General features: G+C 36.3%; 1 protein-coding gene across 2 annotated transcripts in view; it reads right to left on the bottom strand.

The window, feature by feature from the left end:
* Positions 1–1,555: 1,555 nt before the first annotated feature.
* The window catches only part of SERPINI1 (serpin family I member 1), an 85,986-nt gene continuing 64,850 nt past the window's right edge, over positions 1,556–22,691 (bottom strand). For both annotated transcript variants that reach the window (XM_004447941.3, XM_058295241.2), the window contains exons 6-9: positions 14,156–14,253; positions 3,634–3,720; positions 2,119–2,208; positions 1,556–1,888 (exon numbers count right to left, since the gene is read on the bottom strand). In XM_004447941.3, coding sequence (XP_004447998.2) covers positions 1,812–1,888; positions 2,119–2,208; positions 3,634–3,720; positions 14,156–14,253 — 352 coding nt within the window. In that variant the 3' untranslated portion in view covers positions 1,556–1,811. The remainder of the gene's footprint in view (positions 1,889–2,118; positions 2,209–3,633; positions 3,721–14,155; positions 14,254–22,691) is intronic.

The following is a 22,691-nucleotide window of genomic DNA, read 5'->3' as shown; positions in this document are numbered from 1 at the left end:
GCCTGGTTTTACCAAACCCCTGTTCTCCTGAACTGAATTAAAGCTAATGAAAATATAAGTTCATGTTAATTGCCCTCAAATCAGAGAAAAATACCTAAAGTATAAGAAAGTAACATGCAAACAATTTCAGTGAAATTTTGAAAATGTTCAAACATTTCTTGAAATTGTTAAACTTAGAGTAAAAAATCTGGCATTCAGTGGGCCTGTTCCATTCTTGAAACATGATGTAATCATTTTCTTTTGGTCCAAGAATGCCATTATTTTAGCCAAAGGATAATAATGTAATTTACTGGAGACCTTAAGAAGTTGATAGTGTCTCAACTGGCATAAATTACTTCTTGAAGGGAGAATAAGATCAATACATTCAGGAAAGTACTAATTATAACTGTTTGAAGCCTAAAATGTAAATGAGTCCAGGACCCACACAGGCACCCAATGAGAGAAGCAAGAGAGGGATATCTCAGTTGAAGACATTCAAGTTTGCAGAGTAAACAAGAACACCTCCGTGGGCAGTATTCAGCCACAACCTGCTGGTTTCTAGCATCTGTCCTGGCATTCGCGTAATATCCAACTCCAGTGAATCCCCTGATTACATATCCAAGACATATTTTATTTTTTATTTTTATTTTTTTTAAGATTTATTTATTTTATTTATTTATTTCCCCTTCCCCCCTCCCACCCCAGTTGTCTGTTCTCTGGGTCTATTTGCTGTGTGTTCTTCTTTGTCCGCATCTGTTGTTGTCAGCGGCACGGGAATCTGTGTTTCTTTTTGTTGTGTCATCTTGTTGTGTCAACTCTCCATGTGTGTGGCACCATTCCTGGGCAGGCTGCACTTTCTTTCACGCTGGGCAACTCTCCTTACGGGGTGCACTCCTTGTGCGTGGGGCTCCCCTACGCAGGGACACCCCTGCATGGCACGGCACTCCTTGCGTGCATCAACACTGTGCGTGGGCCAGCTCCACATGGGTCAAGGAGGCCCGGGGTTTGAACCGTGGACCTCCCATGTGGTAGACGGATGCCATATCCACTGGGCCAAGTCCACTTTCTGACATATTTTAATTAGTTATTTGGTCACTGGCTCATTTTTGGAATTTGGGGAACTGTAATTCTGATTTTATTTGAAGCAGCAAAACATAATGACATATCAGGCTTGTATACTACATGAGGCCTATGAGGACAAGTGAATTTTTTAAGACTGCAGATAAGCTAGGTATTAGTCAGGCTATTATCTATGGGTTTGGATAGTCCTGTTATTTTTTTCTAAACACTTTTGTGGTGGAGCCATATAGAAGATGTTCTGTTTGTGTTCTTTTGCACTACACTACATACCCTCTTAAAAGAACTAACCGAATTTTTGTGGAGAACCCTCCTTCACCTTGCTTTTTGTGCTTTTTGTTGCTTTTTACGTTTAAGTATATGATGCTTCTTTACTTTCGTACTTTTATCCTACATGATCATGAAAGATTTAAGAGGTCCAGAAATACCAGTTTCCAAACTTCACATAGCCATTAACTTTTTACTGCAACTTCTAAAATGAAAAACAAAGTTCACTACGTACATGTTCAATATGTACTTTTATTTTAAATAGCAGCACAACAAACACAAAGATGTAACAGGACTCGTTACCTTAATAATACTGATAACATTCCTTAACGAGGTTGGCTTATAATTTACATAAATTATTTTTTTCCAGAGCTATCTTAAATATTATCGTAAGACACAGGGTAAAAGACAAACCTTATATATATATATATCAGTTGCAAACATCATGTGCTTAATTACTGCTTTCCTTATTATTTAAATGAAATGATTTAAAGTTCCTCAAAATCATGTCCACTTGTGTTCATTGTTTCAGGGTGCAAGACTCTTCCCATGAATAGAATTGTACCTGCATAGGGTTGGAAGTAACAAGAGACTGTGAGCAAAAGAAAATAATTTTTTTTTATCTTTCTTACAATTAGCTATGTTCTAAAATGGAAAATATAAACTCATTTTCAATTTTTAAAAAATCATTTGAGTCTTAGAAATTCTTTGATAAACACTGTGAAAAAAAAGTTCTCCATTAAAAAGTTTCCTTGTGGCCTTTTCAATAAAGTTCTGTTCTCCTAACAGGCTTACCCGTTCTCCTGTTCCTGATAAGAAAGAAAAATGGATGGTCCACAATAACTTGAGGATACAGCACTGCCATCCTGCTAATTGCAATCATTCCTACGGTGCAGAGAGAAAGTAATTACCTGTCAGTATCTGTGCAGAGAGTAATGAGTAATGCCTCAAAATCAGTTATGTTTAACCCAATGGCAACAACTTACAGGAAGCAAGATTTTAAAGATTGAAAGAGAGAAATACCATAAAGATGTTAACATTTCTATTTGATCTGTTGAAAGAAAAAAAACTCCACAAGAAATACACACAAGCAAAATTCCTTCCCCACCTTGCCTCAAATAATGTAACAATCTATTCTGTCTGTTTTAAAACTTCAGTTCTTTGCCTCAGATAAATACTTGCGAACTTACAAAAATAACCTTTCAGCTAAAGGGGTGGTTGGGGGAACAAAACAAAACAGAAAAACAACTATGACTGTTTCTTTATATCTCAAATCATTATTTCTTTTGTCTGAAATGTGTATTTTTACATAACAGGCCACCAGGCTTCTAATAAATGGTCAGGATGACAGTGATTAATGGAAAATACAGCAGTGAGAGATGCAATGATGTTTCCTACAGCTGGGAAACTGAATTCCCCTGAGATCCTCATTATGGGATGATCATTTTATACTTGCTTAAGGGTGGTTAGTTGTCAGAAAAAGGTCAATATTAAATTCTGTAAGATTTAAGCTTTTTTGATGTCTGAGAATACTATGTTTCTATTTTCTCTAAAATATGGCTATTACTTGTGGTAACCTTTTAATGGACAAATATATGCAGAAGTTAGAAATAATGTGTGCAAATATAATATATTAGCATTTTACCAGAAGGGAAAAAAGCCTACTAACATTTTATGTTGGCTATTGGATATGGGATTGCAAAAACATCCAAACAAATGAAAGTGTAAGGAGGCAAGGAAAAATTGTTTTCAGTTAATTAGGGAAATTAGAACTATCAAAATGATAAAGAATATTTGTCATTTTGTATTGGATACATGATTTCTGTCAGAGTACTTTTGTTAAAATTAATTACCCCTAATTGTTCATGTATATGCTTTTCAAAAAATCAAAACTTTTCACTGACAAAACTAAGAACCAACTTCCACAAGTAATTAAGCAGGAAAAAATGTTTTTAAGCAGGCAGCAGAAAAATATTTAACATATTTAAACAGGCAGCTCAGCAGGAAAATCTATTCTTACAGAACTGCCAATGTTCTCTTGCCTCTCATTAGAGAGAAAAGTGGGAGTTGCACTGCACCAGGACACTGGCATGAGTGCAGGCTTCACATCTCATTTTAAAAATTCTGGCTGGTTCAGCATTAGTTTGCCTTCAGATTTAAAGCAGAATCAGTTTTTCAGCTTGGTTCTGAAAGTAACCATTGCCCCCTGCCCCTACCATTGCTTTAAAGTTACAGGTCTAGAAGAGTTGAGAAGATCATTTTAAAAAAAGGAAAAAAGAAACGAAAAAGAAAAAAGAATATGAATGGTACCTGAGGTGGCAGCAGCTTCTGAGCCTTCCTCATTAACCTCTATGAAGGACTTGTGAATTGCTTTGGAAAGGAAAATCTCTTTGTTATCTGCATGGAGAATCAGAAGCATTGCTTTAGCATCAGATATAGGAAAGCATTTTACTCTTTTCTTAAATGAATCGGAAAGAGGTAAAATAAATATGATATTAATATAAAGCATAAGAGAGAATGTTATAAGATTTCTGATATAAAAGAACCGTTGAAGAAGTGATTTCTAATTTGTCCTCATTTTATATTCTCTTGTTAATTTTTCTCTTCATTTTTCTTGGTAATTTTCCCATTGCTTACTTTTTATAATGCCAGAAAAAAGCAGAAATCTGGCTCTATTTGATAATGATTGCAAATTAGTTCATAACTCAAGATAGTAACTTCTTATTGCTTTCTAATTTGAAATCTAAAAACAAAAATAAAACAGGTAGAAATTCAGATATCAGATTAAGAAGCATTTTTTTCTTTTTTCTTTAATCTTTCATAACAGTGAAAATGAAAATATCCTTGGTAAAAAAAAAATCAAAATGAATTTCTGGGTTCTAGAAATGTGATTATATAAAAAAGTTATTTTCCATTCTATTTATTTGGTTTATCTGAGGATTTACAAACATGCTTTACCCTAAGATCAGAGGAAACAAGACAACTTCAGTATAAGGAGGCTTGGTTTTTCTTGACTTTCCTTTGTTCTTATGCTTACTTTAAATTAATGGCTTTCAAACTTGGACTTCCAATTTTAACCCAAGATTAAAACAAAACAAACAAACGAAAACCCAAATAAATAAAAACAAAACAGCATTAGGAAGCAGGATAAAGGACTACTCAAGTTTTTACCCTATTTCTTCAATTTCAGGAGGTCTAATATTTAATTCAAATTTAAGATAAACAGCTTTGTTGCTAATAACCAGCATCATTCAGCAAAAGCATAACTGATTTCCCATAAGGCTCAGTAAGTAACTGAATTCTATGCACAACTTAGATTTTTCCTTTCAAGTTTTAAAAACACATAATTATCTCATATGCATAGGGAATGATGTTCAACAATATTTTTGGTACATCTGTTACACAACACCTGCTTCTTTTAAATAAGTCCCAGAACAACCAACAGTGGCATCTCTAAATATACTTTTAATAGGGATATTACTTCTTCAGATCATATTTGGTATTAAAATATAAGCACTGCATTATTAAATAGTCTATCTGACATGTTATGATATTTTCTTCTAGAATACATTTGATGAGTAGAAGAAAAATAAAAAGCAATCAAGTTTTTACATTAAGCAGTGAAGTATAATTAGCTCTCTCAAATATGGAGGATTAGGTTTTGTTTTTTTAAACAAAAGGAAAAATATAAATAAATAAAAACATAAACACAAATTGCATAATCACACACATATATTTAGTTGGCAAAACAAACACATAAATTCCAAGACAGTAAAATATATTATCTGATTAGTAGTTAAATGGTGCTTTATTATTTTTAAATTCTGCTTCCCATTTTCATCCATCTGCCAATTAGAGGAGGGTCATACATCAAGAGGCAATATATGACCCTGAATAAAAAAGTTCCTAAAGAGTAAGGATTGTCTACATCCCTGGCTAGCCCTATTTTAAGGAGGGTTTTCCTCAAAGACACTGAATGATATTTCAGCTGCATTCAATTTGCACAGAGAAACTTCCTGCAGTGCCACTGGGCCTGACTGCTGGCTGCACTGGACACTTTGAATCAAGGACTCTCATCCCTTTCAACTACCCTCTGCCCAAAATGTAACATCCTCTTGCCATTATCCTCTCACAGGCTCTCATTTCTCACACAAAAAAGTGGTGGTGTTGGTGGAAGGGCTACTGCAGGCTACTTGTGGCAGAAAGATCAAGAAAACAAGGATATTGAGGGCATCCCAGGAAAGCTTATTTTTTTAAAGGTAATGAAATAGACAATCTTTTAACAAGATCTGTGCAGGGAAAAAGGAAAAGGAGAGATTGTCCAAATAAGCAATATTAAGAACAAAAAAGGGCAACATATGTAGAGATACAGAAGAGAATTTTAAAAATCACAAAAAAATATAATTTTCCACTAATTTGAAATCATCTTTATGAGGTATAATTTAGTTACTAAGCACTGTATCTATTTACAGTACATAATTTGATAAATTCTGATAGAGAGATATATCTGTGAAACCATCTCCACAAACAAGAGAAAGAATATTTCCATCTCCCACAAAAGACTTCTTGTCTCTTTATACAGATAACTTTGAAAATGAACAGATTTTTCCAGAAACTGGGCAATGTACAAATTATAAAACTGACTCAAGGCAAATCTGACTAATTTACTGTTAAAGGAATTGAACCAATAAACAAACTCTACCTCCATCCTCAAAATTAAAGACTACAAGCTCAGATAATTTAGTAAGTATCTTAGTTTGATAGGGCTGCTATGACACATACTATGCAGAGTTTGGCTTAAAACAACAGAAATTCATTGTCTCATAGTTTGGGAGGCTGGAAGTCCAACATCAAAATACTGGCAAGACCGTGCTTTCTTCTAAGTCTGTAGCATTCTGGTGGGACTCAGTCTCTGCCATCATCTGCCTCTTTTTGTTTCCTCTAACATTGACTTCCATGTCCAATTTCCTTTGCTTTTAAGGACTTTAGCCATACTGGATTAAGGTACACCCCCATTCAGTTTGGAAACACTTTAACTAATGGCATGTTCAAAAAGTCCAATTTAGTTAGTTCACACTTACAGGACTAGGGTTGGGACTTGAAAATGTCTTTTGTGGGGAAAATGATTTCTTCCAAAAAATAGGTGATTTTAACCGAATCTTCAAGGAACAGATAGGATTATCTGTTAATAAAACATTCAAGACACTAAGAAGAGAATAAAAATTATCTAATGCATCTGTGGTTAGCATTACCTTGCCATCAAAATTGAACAAGGTCATCCATAGACCAAACTCATTTTAATATGGAGGTAAAATTCTTTTATAATGAGAAAATTAAGCCCAGCAACACATACAACTAATTTTAGAAAATGAGTTTGAAGAGATGTCCCCAGGATTCATGACAGAGCAGTTGAGAACTGCTCTAACTGCCTCCAATTCACAGTATAGCTTTCTCCAGCATAATCTTTTGAAAATCCATGTCAATTGATGCAACTACCTTACTATAAGCCCTTATCCCTTCTGCTCACTCTGCTTCCTACCTCACCTTTAGTATATTGCATACTTGCTTAATATGTAAGTTAAGAACCTCCAGGAAGTTGTTCTGTCACGTTCATTTAGTCTAAAAATATGTGACACCAAGCATTTCTTTTACCCATACACTGTGCTCCAGATTAACCGAAATGTATTAACCTGAACATACCACACTTTAGGACCCTTTCATGTCTTTGCTTCCCCAGAACATCACTCAACCTCTGTTGTCCAGTCAGACACTGTATTAGTCTGTTGATTGCTTCTATGACTGATGACAGCTACAATCCAGAATGGAGACTGCCTTCAGGAATGAGAGAAGTCTTATCCAAGCAGGTAAAGGTCTTAACGGGAGAAATGAGGAAGGCAGCAGTCAGAAGTAAGAATTTCCATCTCTACTTCAGCTTTTCCAGGGGAATTCATGAAAAATCTTCACCAGAGTTCCCTGATGTCCTGCCCTATAGAATTCAGGCTTGCGCATCCCCACAGTCACATGAGTCAATTCCTATAATAAATTTTACAGTATTTATGTATGTGTACTGTCAGTTATGTTTCCCTGGAGAACCCTAACTAATGCATTGTGTGACTGGACAACGGGTTGAACACAGGGGTTGAGTGATGTACTGGGGAAGCAAAGGCACAAAAGAGTCATAGAGTGTGGCATGTTCAGGTTATTACAGTTCAGTAAATCTGGAGCACAGTGTATGGGGTAAGGAAGGCTTGGTGTCGTATATTTTTAGACTAAATGAATGTGACACAGCTGACTTCCTGGACCTTGCCTAGTATGTTCATCTCACATCCACAGTACCTTGCACACTGCCCAACACAAAGTAGCCACTCAGACATTTGATAAATTGAATCTGGTTGGGAGGGAAATTAAGGAGAATTTCACTGAGAAGCTGGCTTTATTGTTTAGAGAAAAGTTAGTTTTTCTCTCAAAAAAGAAATAAACCAATGGCAAACCACAATGCACAAAACAGAACAACAACAAAAAACAACATACTGCACATTGACCCCTAGCACATGGCCCCTTCTGGCCCAGCAGACACTGCTGCCAAATGCCTGGTCTGGCTTTCCTCTGAGCAGCATGGAGCCAGGCTTTTCAGAATGCTTTAAGATGGGAACAAGGCCAGTGAACCCTAGGCTCCCTCCCCAGAGAGGAACTGGGCAATAATTCAAGCTTTTTTTGAAGAAAACAGTATAAAGGACTGAAACATTCATTCAGTCACTGAACAAATGTTTATCAAATGCCCTCTACTTACAAGGTATTGTGTAAGACACCAAGAGCTCTAAGTATCTGTTGTTAACGTAATACCGGCAGGATGGCCATCATGGAAGTGTATGCCCCTATTTCCTTTGTGGCACTGTTCCTAAAGACGGCCAATATAAATAACTTGTTGTCGTCAGCAAGGACATGTTTAAAATAGAAAAATGAAAAGAGCATCATAACAGAACCCAAGAATTCCAAAAGTGTCTCTGTGCTTCAGTTACTAAAATATTTTTAGCTTTAGCCCCTTCACTGAAGTTTAGAAAGGTTGCTAGAATTCGGACTCTTTAAGATAGGAATAGCATTGTTTTTTGGGTTTTTTTTGGATAGATTTTGTTATAGAACCAGCAGACATTTGTTCATTCATTCATTCACTCATTCACTTATTCATTCCTTCATGTACTGAGCACCTACTATGTGCCAGATATTATTGATGCACTGAGTATACTAGGGTAAACCAAACGGGTCCTCCCCAGTAAGGAGAAAGCTGACATTAGATAACAACAAAAAGACAATGCTAAACATAAAAAAGCAAATCAATAAATGCCCAACATTTCAGGTAAGGTAAGCATAACTAGGAAATCAGATGAGGTGAGGTGTTGGCAGGTGAGTGGGGCAAAGGAAAGGAGCTACTTGATATGGGATGTTAAAGAAGGCATGTCTGAGAAGTGACATATGAGCTGATACCTAAAGAACACAAAGGAAGCAGTCATGGAAAGACCTGAAGGTAGAGTGCTTGAGGCAGGGAGAAAAGCTAAAGGCAGAGACAGATAAAAGCTTGGCATGTTCAAGCACCCAAAAGAAGGCCTGTGTGGGTAGACCATGGTAAGAGAGGAGGGCTGGCGATAGGACATAAGCCCTCACACTTGTTACAAATCTGGGTCCAGTACCATTTATTCACTGAACTTACCCACTCAGCATTTACCCACTTACCACGCTGGGATCTGGAGCCAGAAAGATATGTCTGACAGTCCCTGCTTTTGAGGAGCTCAGAGCTCAGAGATAAGTATGTAAATAAATAGCTAAGTAAAAGGTAAAATGTGAGGTAACAGAGATATGTGCAAGGTGCTCTGAGAATCCAGATGTGGACAAGTAAACCATCTAGGAAGGGAGAAAAAAGTCAGGGGAAGCTTCTCAGAGGTGGTGACATTTGGGCTGATTCTAGGAGAGTGCCTGCCAGAGAAGGGGGTAAGAGTGTCTCAAGAAGAGGATAATATTTGCAAAGTGAGAGCAGCATTGTGGATCATCTGAAGGCCCAGATGGAGCCTGGGCTAGAAGGAAGTGGAGGAGTGGACGGGGGTTTGCTAGATTTGAAGATCTTTGACTACCATGTGGAAAGCCCAGATTTCTCCAGAAGTACCAGCACAGGACCGCTTTGATTTTAGAAATGTGAACAGGATAAGCAAACAGCTAGGGGCAGGAAGAGCAAGACTGTTAACTATTGCAGTGGTCCAGGTGTGAATACGGGAGGAAAACCAGAATTAGGGCAATGGAAGAGAAAGGCAGTCCTCTGGTTTAGAGGTCCAAGGAGAAAGAGAACAAGCAAGGGCAGCATAGAAGAGGCAGTTTGTCATAAATCTGCAGCACTTGAGTCTGGCCTGAACATGGCTTTTGCTGTATCTTAATTCCTTTATTTTATTGACTCCTTTATTAAAGCTCATATTTAAGCCAAAGGATTTAGCACTCTCTCTCTCCTTTTCTTACACCTTGCAAGAGGATTATCTATTAATCCAAATGTTGACAGTCATTCATTTCCATGACAAAAACAGCCTTACTCTGTAACAGGAAACTTGCTGCAACTAGATGAGCATTTAAAATTGAGCCTGAGAAGAACATTATTCTCACCACTCCCTCCACTCCATGTTTATTGTATGAGGCTTTACTGCATTTTATGTTAATGGAATTTGGAGTCAAACGCAATGGACATCAAACAGAGATGAAAAAAATATACAACAAATACGAAAACCTCCTGTTATTCACGTCTTCATTCAGTAAAGAAAGGACCATGCTGGGCATGGTAGAAACACATATAAGAATCGATCTTTGGTGTTGATGGCAGGGTTAAATTCTAGCAAGGAATGTTAGATATATAATTAACCATAACATGAGATAAGATGTGATGTGTGCCATTAAAAAAAGTACAAAATACTGTGGAATTTAAGGAGTGATTTCTTCTGGTTGGCGTGATGATGGTGACTGGCTGAAGTTCGGGGCACTGCAGGGGAGGCTGAGCTCAGAGTTAGAAGCGGAAAGGGAAGGTGTTTCAGGTGGGAGAGATTTCATAAAGATGAGGAGTGGCGGAGATGTGAGGTGCACACAGGCTGTGTGTAAAGAATCAACAGGAGTGGAGGCTGGAGGGAGCTGAGGTCTTAATATAATACCCAGCTGAGCAGTGGAGCGTTTGCAGCAGACGGGAGGGAGGATTTGAACTGGGACTGAAATGATCTGAGAGTGATTTTTAAGGAGATTAGTCTCGGCAGTGGTGGATAAAACAGATTAGATTGGAGAGAGATTGGAAACTGTTTAGGGGCTATTGAAATAGTCTGTGGTAGCAATAATGAGAGTTTGAAAAACGAGTGGATGTCGTGGAACAGAAAAAGAGCGAGCAGATTCAAGAAGTCTTTGCAAAGGACTCTCAACTTACCCAGGTTTTGCGGGAAAAAGGAGATGAATCAGTTTTATTTTTCCTACCACTAAATCACATTTGATATTTTTTGAAGAAAGAGAAAATTTCATGACACAATTTAATATATAGCAGTGTCACAATAGTAATGAATTGTTCTCTAGGTGCTTTCAAATATGCCAATTAATTACGCTAATAATGCAATTTTAAAAGTTTTTCCTAGTTCTTTAGGAATATTATTAATACACGACCAAGGTAAAATTCCAAATGGTACACAGGATATAAAAAATGAAAACTCTTCTATCTCATATCCTAGAAGCAACCACTGCTATCTGTTTCTAATATGTTGTTTTAAAATGTTTTATACATTTTAAAGCCTATATACATATGTATGTTATCCTCCTCTGTCCTTTGACCCAGTATACTAGGATTCTGCTCTTGATTTTTCCCCTTTTCTGATTCCACAGTGCTTTCTCTAATATATGGTTCTTTAAGTTTGGGACTATTGATATTTCGGGCTGGATAATTCTTTGTTTTAGGAGGCTGTCCTGTACATTGTAGGATATTTAGCAGCATTTCCAGCCTCTTCCCACTGGATGCCAATAGCACCCTGTTCCCAATGTGATATTGCCAAATGTCCCCTTTGGCAAAAATGGTCCCTGTTGAGAACCACTACTCTAGTAAAACATTTCTATCATTCTTCCTTTTGTTAAACCCATCTCTCTATGTCTTTCTCGTCCATAAGTTCATATGATCCTTTAGGGAAGGCATCATGTCTTAATCATTTATTCATTTTTATGACACAGTGCTTTGCCCACATTATATAGATGCCTTACAAACTGTTATTTAATGAAAGGAATAGATATGACATGGAAAATTACTTTTATATATCTTAAACACCATGACATTCTCATTGAAGTAGAAATAATAACCAGATGCATGCACATAATTTTTCTGGTGGGGTTACTAATTGTTGTAGACACTTTTAGTGATCAAGGTTTTCACAATTTATTTGGGAAGGCAAAATACTAGTCATTTGGAAAGTATACCAATCATATCAGGCAGAGCATAGGTGTTCCAATCAATGATGCAAAGAAAAATGCTACAGCATTTAGAGGAAGCTGAGAGGTTAAGTTTTACAGTGGTGTCAATAGAGCGTGTGTAGTGGGGGGAAGGGTTGGAGGGAAGAAGGGAGGGGCAGGTAGAAGGGTGTGAGAGGGCCAGGGAGAGAAGGGAATACGGATGCATTACATTGATTGGGGTGGCTAGAGCTACTAAAGTTCTGGCAAAGCTAGTAATTAAAGAATTAAAGAATTTTCACAGAAAGATTGAGTTTTGCTTTAGATCATTCATCAAATTATTTTGAAGACCTGAACAGATAGTATTTGATGACAGCAAATCCTAGGTTACTGACTAATGTTCTAAGAAGGTCATTATTCCAAGAAATGAATATATATAGTGATGCTGAGAAAACTTCTTTTCTCCTTCTATTTTATCCTTCAGTGAACATTTCCTGGGTGCCAACTAAGAGTCCGTTCTGTGCCAGGTACTAGAGATGCAGTTGTGGGAGGACGCTGAGAAGGATTTACTAGATGGTGATTTGATTAAACAAACTGATATTTCACGTATAGACTATACGGACATTCTGGAAGATCCTAATGTTATTTCAACTCTTTAATCATTTCCATACAAAGCGTATATTTATGCTCTATTGTCTTTGAACAAAGTAAAGGCAATTAAATATTGCCTTATAAAATATCCAAATATTTCAGAAACCTTAGGCTACACTGACCACAAAAACTGATTTACCACTACAATGCTACTTCCTCAGCACTGAGAGGCAGCAGATACTCTGTGCATGTGAAATAGCTGCTTTGGTGTTTGGGTAAGACAGTGAGGAATCTCTAATTAAACTAATAATAGAGCCATATTAAGAAAGTGGAATGCAATTAGCAGTTGGAATTTGACCAGTATGGTAAGCTAGATACTCCCAATTCCTAAGGAAGGGGACACAGGACTTTAAAATGGTACTATGCTCAAGCCATGAATGTACTTTTGACTCAGATACAAAGGTGCCATTTCCTTCTGAATCACCACCAGTCCTGCCTCTTTGACAACATCACTGAGGAGTTCAGAGCCTTAGGAACTTGGATGTGAGTCACAAAAACATTTGCCCAAGGAAAATGCAATTATCCTTTGTGCACAGGAATATTTATATAGTAGACATTTAGAAAAGCTTGTAGTGATTTGGACCATAAGCTCTCTAAAGTAGGGGTTAAAGTCGTGGTCCCCAATATATCAGTACTTATCTAGAAGCTAAGTATTGTTTTGGAAACAATCTGCCCAATCCTAAAGGGAAAGGCCTTTTTTACTCTTTTCTCTCTCTCAACACACACACATACAGCACACAAACAATTTTGTGGGGTTCATATACTTCCCTGAATCCAATCCATGTGCCTTCACAGTCCTGATTTAAAAGCTATTATTTGGTCAGCTCAATTTTATGTAGCTTGATGCTTCAGGAGAGGACAGTCACATACTCCTGCAACACAGGAACTGCTAAGGCATTGCCTATTAACTTTGCTCTTTTTATTTGGAGAACTTGATTCAGTAAGCTATACATAAAGAAAACTAAAACACTGAGTTTCTTTTGTCTTAATAGATACCTGTCTTTAGATCATCAGGAAATAGATTCTATTTTGTTTTTCATGTTCTATAGAAATGATAGAAAGTAATTATTACATAAGCCCATTTCGATTATAAATATCTTGGGGTTAGCAGCTTAAAAAATATTTACAAAAGCATTTTACATGTCATATTCCACTTTTACTCATATTTTTTGATTTTTTACCCTAAACAAATTAAGAGTATTTGTAGCAAATAATACAACTATTACTCAATACCCCAATGTGCCAGGTATTTTTTGAAGATACTTCTTCAAAACTACTGTTTTTTACAGAAGAATTAGGAAAATATTTATATAATCTCTGAAGGCATTCTTTATTCTTTTAAAAATTGTCTAGCTCTCATGGCAGGCACTCATTTATCCTCTTTGCTCCTTTCTTTTTATATCATTTATTACAACAGGATATATCAAGATATTCAATCAACACACTTATGGATTATCTACTCTACAAGGTATTGTGTCAAATGGAATGGAGAATTCAAAGGCATAAAAGACAGAACTTTGGAGAATATACTCTACTATCAAAGATAAAACATGGACTAGAATAACATAAACATAATGTTATGATTTGTACTTATATTTTTACATGTAGTTTATATATTTCTTGTAATGTTTATTTGGCAAGTGCTAACTACATTTTATCTCAGAACTCCATTATAGATGACTCAACAGTATCCAAAAAAAAGCCTTTATGGAATACGTTTTTTAAATTGGTGATTATGTCTTACCAGACAGGGCTGTCAAATTTGCATTTTTGATGAAAATTTCAGTAATTCCAAGAGCCTTCAAAACATCTTTTAAATCAATTTCCTGTTCCACAGTGAACCTGGAGAATATGTAGAGGGAAACTGTAGTTACTTACAGCATTTAAATATCAGTCACCTGGGATAAGAATAAAATGTTTAATGTGATTTTTTTAAAAGTTTGTTTTATAGTGTCAAACTCCGCTAAAACTGGCTTTTGAATGCAAGCAGCATTTGATTGTTCTTGTAAAAAAAGAGGCAACAAAGACAATGACATAACAATACAAATTAAATGAATACAAAAACATATGACATAAACACAAATAATATATAATATAATATATATTGAAAAGTGAGTTTTGAAAAGCCTCAAGCAGTGGTGCTCTTGAGGGCTCTAGAGACATCTAGACACTACAGACAAGGCACACAGCCTCATAAGATCAGCACCTATTGGTGGGCCTTATCTTGGAATATGTGATAATTGATTTCCCCAATATAAAAGAATTAAACTCATTCATCTCCCTACTCATGATTCTTCTACCCCTTTTATTTCAACCTATAATTAGCACTATACCCATTAAATATACGTCCCAGAGACTTACAGCTTCATATGCTGGATGAGTCCTGAATCTCAGCAGAGCTGTGGCAGATACCTACTCTCCTGTTCATCAGACTCACCCAGCACAACTAACAAAATGATAGTGATGGACAATTTCCATCCCAAAAAACCAAGCGTATCTATAACAGTAAGTAAAACAGTTCCTTCCATCTGCTCTGGAGGACCTAAGCCCCATCCCAATCTGAAGCAGAGTAGGCATCATCATTCCAAAAGCCTCAAAATTGAGGAATGAACAAACATAAGGAGGGAACAAACAAGCATAAGGGGGGAACAAACAAGCATAAAAATAAGTCGGACCAAAGTCAACTTATTATTATTGTAGTAACAAAAGAACTTGTAACATTGATATAAAGATAGTGGTTGCCAGAGGTTCTGGGGAGAGAGGGAGAGAAGAACAGGTGAAACAGAGAGAATTTTTAGGGCATTGGAATTGTTCTGCATGATATTGCAATGGTGGATATAGGCCATTATACATTTTGTCAAAATCTACAAAAGTGTACAGTGCAAAGTATAAGCCATACTATAAAATGTAGACATTGGCTAGTAGTAATGCTTTAATATTGGTTTATTAGGTGTAACAAATGTACCACTCTAACATAAGATGCTATTAAAAGGGGAAAATGTGGGAGGAGGGTGGAGTATATGGGAATCCCCTATCTTTCCATTTCTTCAGTGAAAGAAATGGAGCAAACATGGCTGCATTAACAAATATATTTTTAAGAAGCAAAGGTTTTACTACTTTAAAAAAAAAGTCTATTTTTTATTTTTAAAGGCACTTCAGATTACATAAATAAAAATCAAAAATATAGGGGGAAGGGAAGTAGACATGGCTCAACTGATAGAGCATCTGCCTACCATATGGAGGGTCCAGGGTTTGAGACCCAGGACCTCCTGACCCGTGTGGTGAGCTGGCCCACGCACGGTGCTGCCACATGCAAGAAGTGTCATGCCATGCAGGGGCGTCCCCACGTAGGGGTTCCCCACGTGCAAGGAGTGCATCCTGTAAGGAGAGCTGTCCTATATGAAAACAGCACAGCCCACCCAGGAATGGCACCTCACACACAGAGAGCTGATGCAGCAAGATGACACAACCAAAAGAGATGCAGTTTTCCGGTGCCAGCTGATAATGCAAGCGGATGCAGAAGAACACACAGTAGACAGACACAAAGAGCAGACAACGGGGGGGAAGGGGAGAGAAATAAACAAAAATAAATCTTTAAAAAATATATATATACATATATGGGGGAATTCCATATAGCCCACCCTCTCTCTTTCCCACGCTTTCCCACATTTGAGGTAGGAATTATAATTATCATCAGTTAAGAGATTATCTTCATTTATAGAAGAAACACAAAGGTGAAATAGCTTGACCGAGGTCACGCCGCTAATAAGTGGCAGAGCAGGGATCTGGTTTCCAGTAGTATTATGAATTCTTGATTCTCCTAAAAGAGGAACGATATTACTAAGGGATTGTTTTTACTTTTTAGAAACAACTTGGTTTGTTTCACACTTTTGAGGCTGACTGGTCAGGTGAAGAGGAGTAATTTGTCTGGGTGAATTTGAGCAAGTTCCTTTAATTTCTGAGCCTTGATTTTGGTGCATAGAAAAATGGCAATGATAATACCTACTTCATGGAATTGTTGGGAGGATTAAATTAGATTTATATCTTGCGTGGAAAGGCATATTATTAAAGGCAAATGCTGTTAATACTACTTATTACACTGCAGTTATGGTTAACATGTCACACAGTTATAGCTGTTAAGTTGCTGTATATTTGCATTTTAGTAATGTTAGAATCATTTAAATTGTTATACTAATTCCTAACTAACTATAAATTAGTCAAATTTAGTGTCTTACTCATTCTAATATTTGTATTGTCTGGTATAGGACATAACACATAGGCCAAAGTGAAATGAAGTCTAGGTGTCCATAAGGTTTTTTGGTCAAAGTTGAAGTCAGGATGTAAATAATCCCCACTTGCCTATTCGTTATCTTTTTTCCTTACCAAACTATTGAAAAATATCTATTGTCCATTTCTTATCTTTTTCATGTTAACATAGACAAATTCTAATATAAATAATCACTAGCATCTACCATCTACTGAGTACTTATTATGTGTCCCAGGTGCTTTTCAAATCTCTTTATAGTATCTCATTTAATTATTCAAATAACCCTATGAGATAGGTACTGTTATTTCCATTCTACAGAAATGGAGATGAAGCTCACAAAAAATAAGCAGTTTCCCTTATCATACCCCTAACAAGTGGTAAAATGAGGATTTGAACCTAGATCTTTCCGATGCCACAGCCCCTGGCTCATGTGTCAACTTGGCCAGGTAATGGGGCCCACATGTTTGGTCAAGCAAGCACTGGTCTACTTGTACTGTGAGGACATTTTATGGACTTAAATCATCAGTGAGTTGATTGCATCTATGGCTGATGACATCTACAATCAACTGAGGTGATTGCCTTCAGCAATGACAAACATCTCATCTAATCAGCTGAAGGCCTTGGAAGGAGAAATGATTTCAGCAGTCAGAGAGAAAAAAGAATTCCCATCTCTATGTCAGCCAGCAAGCTTCTCCTGGGGAACTCATGAAGGACCTTCATTGGAGCTCTTAGACTGCAGTCTGCCCTATGGAATTTGGACTCATACCTCCCCATAGTTGCGTGAGATAATATTATAAGATCTCTTAACATTTACAGATATCCCTGTTGGTTCTGTTTCCCTAGAGAACCCTGACTAATATAGCCCCCACCATTAACTACTAATATTCCAACAATAAAAGGCCACAATACTGCGTTTTTAAAGCTGAAAGGCATGACTGCTTTAGAAAAGGCATACAGGGCAATCATCATTTTTTACCCAAATAAACTGAAGATGTATGTAGGGGGTAGAAGCATGAAGATTGAGTAGATAGATACATATAATGAGTGTCTGTTAAGAACAAATACATATTAAATATAAGGAGATTTCTAAAATTTATAAGCAATTAAGAAACTAACCAGACTCTTCCTAGAAAAACCTAATAAAAAATACCCATCTAAAGAACAAAAATCAGATGGCTTATTATTAGTTCTCCTTTAGAAACATGAAATGAAGATGCTTTATCAATAGAGAGAATCATTTCAAAAGAACAGTATGGTTTCTGGGTACAGATGGAGAACCACTCCACATCCTTTGATTTCCAGCACTCTGATCACAAATGACAAATCTGAGACTATAAAAGTAAGAATTAAAAGGTACTACAGCAAAGTACATCTGCATTCCAAATACTGAGACTGAAAAGCAAAAAATATAATGAAGAGGATAAGGTTCAGAAGAGTCAGGTTTAAAAAAAAAATCCTCTGTAGAGGTAAGTACATATAAAGCAATGTATAAGATTAACACAAAATAAATATTAGGACTTGTATTAGTCAGCCAAAGGGGTGCAGATGCAGAATACCAGAAATGGGTTGGTTTTTATAAGGGGTATTTATCTGGGGTAGAAACTTATAGTTATCAGGCCATAAAGCATAAGTTACTTCCCTCATCAAAGTCTTTTATCATGTGTTAGAGCAAGACAGCTGCCAATGTCTGCCAGTGTTCAGGCATTCCTGGTTCTTCTCTTCCCAGGGCTTGCTTCTCTTTCCTCACAACCAAGCTCCTCTGTGTGCTTACTTCCCAGGGCTCTACCTCAAGACCCTAACTCTTTCGCCATGTTGTTTTCTCTATGAGCGCCCACCCACCAAGGGGGCAGGGATGCAACATCCTACTTATATGGCTCAATCAAACCCTTAATCATTATTTACTCAAGTAAACCTCTGACTCCAATATAATCTCTATGCCCAGAGAAAAAGGCCAGTTTACAAACATAATCCAATATTTCTTTTTGGAATTCATCAATAATATTAAACCCCTACAGGACTTAAATTGTATAATGAGACATAAACACTAATAGTAATAACAAGTAATAATTATGTGATGCTAATTCTGTACCAAGCACTGTTCTAGGGCTTTTCAGACATTATATTTATGTTATTAATATATATTAGTCCAATGGTTTTTACTACCGTGGATAAGTTGGAAGAAAAGACTGCTGGCAATATTATTTAAGCCTTAGAGATGTATGACCATACATAAAGCCTGTGGTAAGTCAGTGGGGATTTGGTGATATCACACAGGCATAGTCATCTTACCCTGGGCCTGAATAAGGAGCTTGCATTTTGGATAAAAAAGTACACTGTCAATTTAGCATCTGATTCCTATATGGCTTATTTTTCAGGGGAAAATGAATAAAGAGCAAAAATACAAAGTATATGCCCCTTCCCCCTCCCGATTAAAAAAAATCAATAAAAAGAAAACATAAAAAACCCTGTACTGCTTAAAGATGTTTGTATAAACTCTAGTATAATAAAAAGTAAAAGAACTTGCCAAGCAGGACCAGAAGATAGCAAAATTACAGAAATGCAAATTGCAAGTCTGAGGCAATATCATTACATGGCCAAAACTATACAAACCATTAAAGACTGACATAACTCTGGAACACAGGTATTACAAACTTTTAACCATTGCTAAAACTGGGAAACAAATTTCACACCTTCACTGAAAATTTAGTGACTTCTAATTCTGTAAAATAGAGGGAGTGGATATTTTTTCCATTGATTGTTACTCACATATAAGTATTTGAAAACAGTCAATCTGCTAAAAAAGAAACAAGTTTATTTTATCTAGCTATTTAGCTTCCCTGTCTTAGATTAGCCATGCAGGAAGAGATTATAGAACTCCTGGAGAAATGGCTACATGGTGATTAACTGCGCCTAGTTGAGTAACAGGCATTGATATGGCAAACAAACTAAGCTATTTCATAAGCAAAGAGTAGTCCTTTGAAAATGAAATTTTAATTTTCTTCTGCTACCACATTCAATTTCCCAGGGGACAGGACCTGGAGGCCAATTTTCTGGAGAATATAGGTAGTTTAGAATATGTGATACTTATTAAGTATTCATTTAGAATACTGTTAAAATACCCCTATACAACTTTGCATCCTTACAGAAACTAAGTATTTAGAGATATGGTACTTAGTCACTTGAAGTCAATAAAGGAAACATTAGCATTGTACTGAATTTCCTATATTATTAAAAGGAATTCCCTATAAAATGAAATTAAAAACACAAAATGAATGATAAAAGGTCACTAGATGAAGGCTAACATGAACTAAATGTTTTACAAGTTAGAACTGATTTAAATAGCAATTTAAATTTAATTATTAATGTTCAAAAGTAAATTGCTCTTTTAGAGTTGATACACCGCTTATATATTATGTATGTAGAAGTCAATTACTATATGTAACAAAAACTTGGCTTTCTTTGTTAGATATTCATTGACTATCTTTGCTCATAGACTTACAGTGAAATTTTTTTTACATAAACATATTGCCTTGGAAAATAAGACAAGGTAATATACTAGCCAAAAAAAAAAAAAAAATCCATCATTTGGATTCTGGTTACCTTAATTTTTATATGTAGAATAACAAATGTATGGCCATATATTATGTATGCTCAGATATGATGAATATATAACATAATGTATTTATATTATTTTTAATTGAAAACATCTACAGTCCCAAATAGTTCTCATTCATTAATATAAGCAAATTATCAGCTTTTTGGAATAATAGACGTTTACATGAAATGATAATTCCTAGAATTGGAACAAATAAGAATGAGCTGATGAGATTTTAATAATTCAGTTTTAATATTGGCATCTTATTTCTCACGTATTAATTACTTACACTTGTATAGTTTTCTTACTATGGAATGAGTATTAGAACTGTATTCCCACATAAGCATGCACACATATATGTTTACTTGTTGCTTATTTGTGTTTTATTTTATAATCGAAATTTAAATATTATGTTTATAAACACATTATGTGTGTTTATAGGACTAGTTCCACTCTAGGCTTTATGGTGTTCAAGGATAGAATAAATACTTCTAGTTGGGTCAGTTTTCCAAACATTTATTGTCTCTACTATGAAGGACAGGATTGACTCTACCCTAGATGAACTTAGAGAAGGAAAGTGATCAGCCAAAAGGTAATGTTATTGTGGGGTGATACCAGATAATAACAAGGAGATACATAAGTGAGACATAAATGAAGACCATTTGGTTCCATCAGGTGATTCTTGGAAGGCTTCCTAGAAGAACAAAAGCCAGAATTATACCCTGAAGGCTCAGTAATAAATCTGGCAAAGAAATGCAAGGAAGGCATTTTAGGCAAAAGTCAGAATATAAATAGAGACCCAGAGACATGAAAAGAGCATGTTGTATGCATTGTAACTTCACACACTTGGGTAAAAAAATACAATCTTTGATGAGGTGAGAGGCTAGAGGTGGGATTGAGAAATGGGAAGGTGGTCAGGCCCCATGGATTTTACTTTTTCAGCCACGGGATGATTTTAAGCAGAGTTTCTTCTTCGGGCTTATTTATTATTTCATTTTGACATCTAGCAGTGACTGGCTTGCAGTTCTTCCACAACGTCTGAGGTTATTTTCTCTCCAACTATATAATCAACTTTTAAATATTAATGATCTAGAGGACTGTCAATGCAAATGATATTATGAGACAATCTATAGAAAAACCTTCTAAAAAAGAAGGTAAGCATATTGAATCATATCTGAAATTAGGTCATGGTAAGTGGTACTGAATGAATCAATAAGCGAGGAAGTGTTTCTGAGCAGGAATGCTTGGGTATGAAAGGATACATTAAAAGAAAAAGAAGGAGGAGAAAGAGGAGGAGGAGGAGGAGGAGGGAAGGAGGGACACCAGAAGGAAGAAAGGGTGGGGAGGGAGAGGAGGAGGAGAAGACAGCAGCATAACACTTAAAATTAAAAACAGTGGCAAGAACAGTAAACAGTGCCTCAAGCAGGGGTGCTCCTGAGGGCTCTAGAGACATCTAGATACCATGGGCAGGGCAGACAGCCTCAGGAATTAAAAGCATCCTGTCAGTGGGGCTTACCTTGGAATATATGATAACCTAGCTCCCCAATGTATCAGAGTTAAACCCATTTTTAATTTTCCCACACATGGTTCCTCTGCCCCTTTTATTTGAACATAATTAGCACTATACCCATTAAATATATGTCCCAGAGACTTAAATCTTCCAGCTGTTCATTAGCCACTTGGCCCTGAATCTTAGCAGAGTTGCAGCCAATACCTACTTTCCAGTTCATCGGACTCACCCTGGACAGCTAACAAACGGATGATGACGGACAATATCCATCCCACAAAACAGAGAGTATCTACTACTGCAAGCAAAACAGTTCCACCCCCTGCCCCATAGGATCTAAGGCCCCTCTCAATCGGAAGCAGAATGGACATCACCATCCCCAAATCCTCAAAATTAAGGAACAAATCTATGGGACGAAATGCAGCTATGAACCTAAAGTAGAATTATTATTCTAGTAATGGAAGAACTTTTAACATTGATATAAAGACAGTGGTCACCAAAGGTTCTGAGGGGAGGGAGAGGGAAAAATAGGTATAACATGGGGCATTTTTGAGACATTGGAATTGTTCCACATGATATTGCAATGACAGATACAAGTCATTATATATCTTATCAAAACCTATAAAATTGTGTGGTGCAAAGTGTAAACCATAATGTAACTATAGACCATAGTTAGTAGCAATGCTTCAATATATTTTCATCAATTGTAACAGATGTACCATACTAATGAAAGATGTTGCTAATGGAAGAAACTTTGGAAGGGGTTGGGAGTAGGGTATATGGGAATCTCCTACATTTTCAGTGTAACATTTATGTAATCTAAAGCTTCTTTTAAAATAAAGGGGAAAAAAAAACAGTGGCAATTGTTTTTCTGTGTCAGAAAGCTCATTGTTATCCTGCCTCCATGCTCT

Source organism: Dasypus novemcinctus, chromosome 4, assembly GCF_030445035.2.
Source record: "Dasypus novemcinctus isolate mDasNov1 chromosome 4, mDasNov1.1.hap2, whole genome shotgun sequence".
Taxonomy (NCBI): Eukaryota; Metazoa; Chordata; class Mammalia; order Cingulata; family Dasypodidae; genus Dasypus; species Dasypus novemcinctus.
This window is presented reverse-complemented; position numbering and strand designations above follow the sequence as displayed.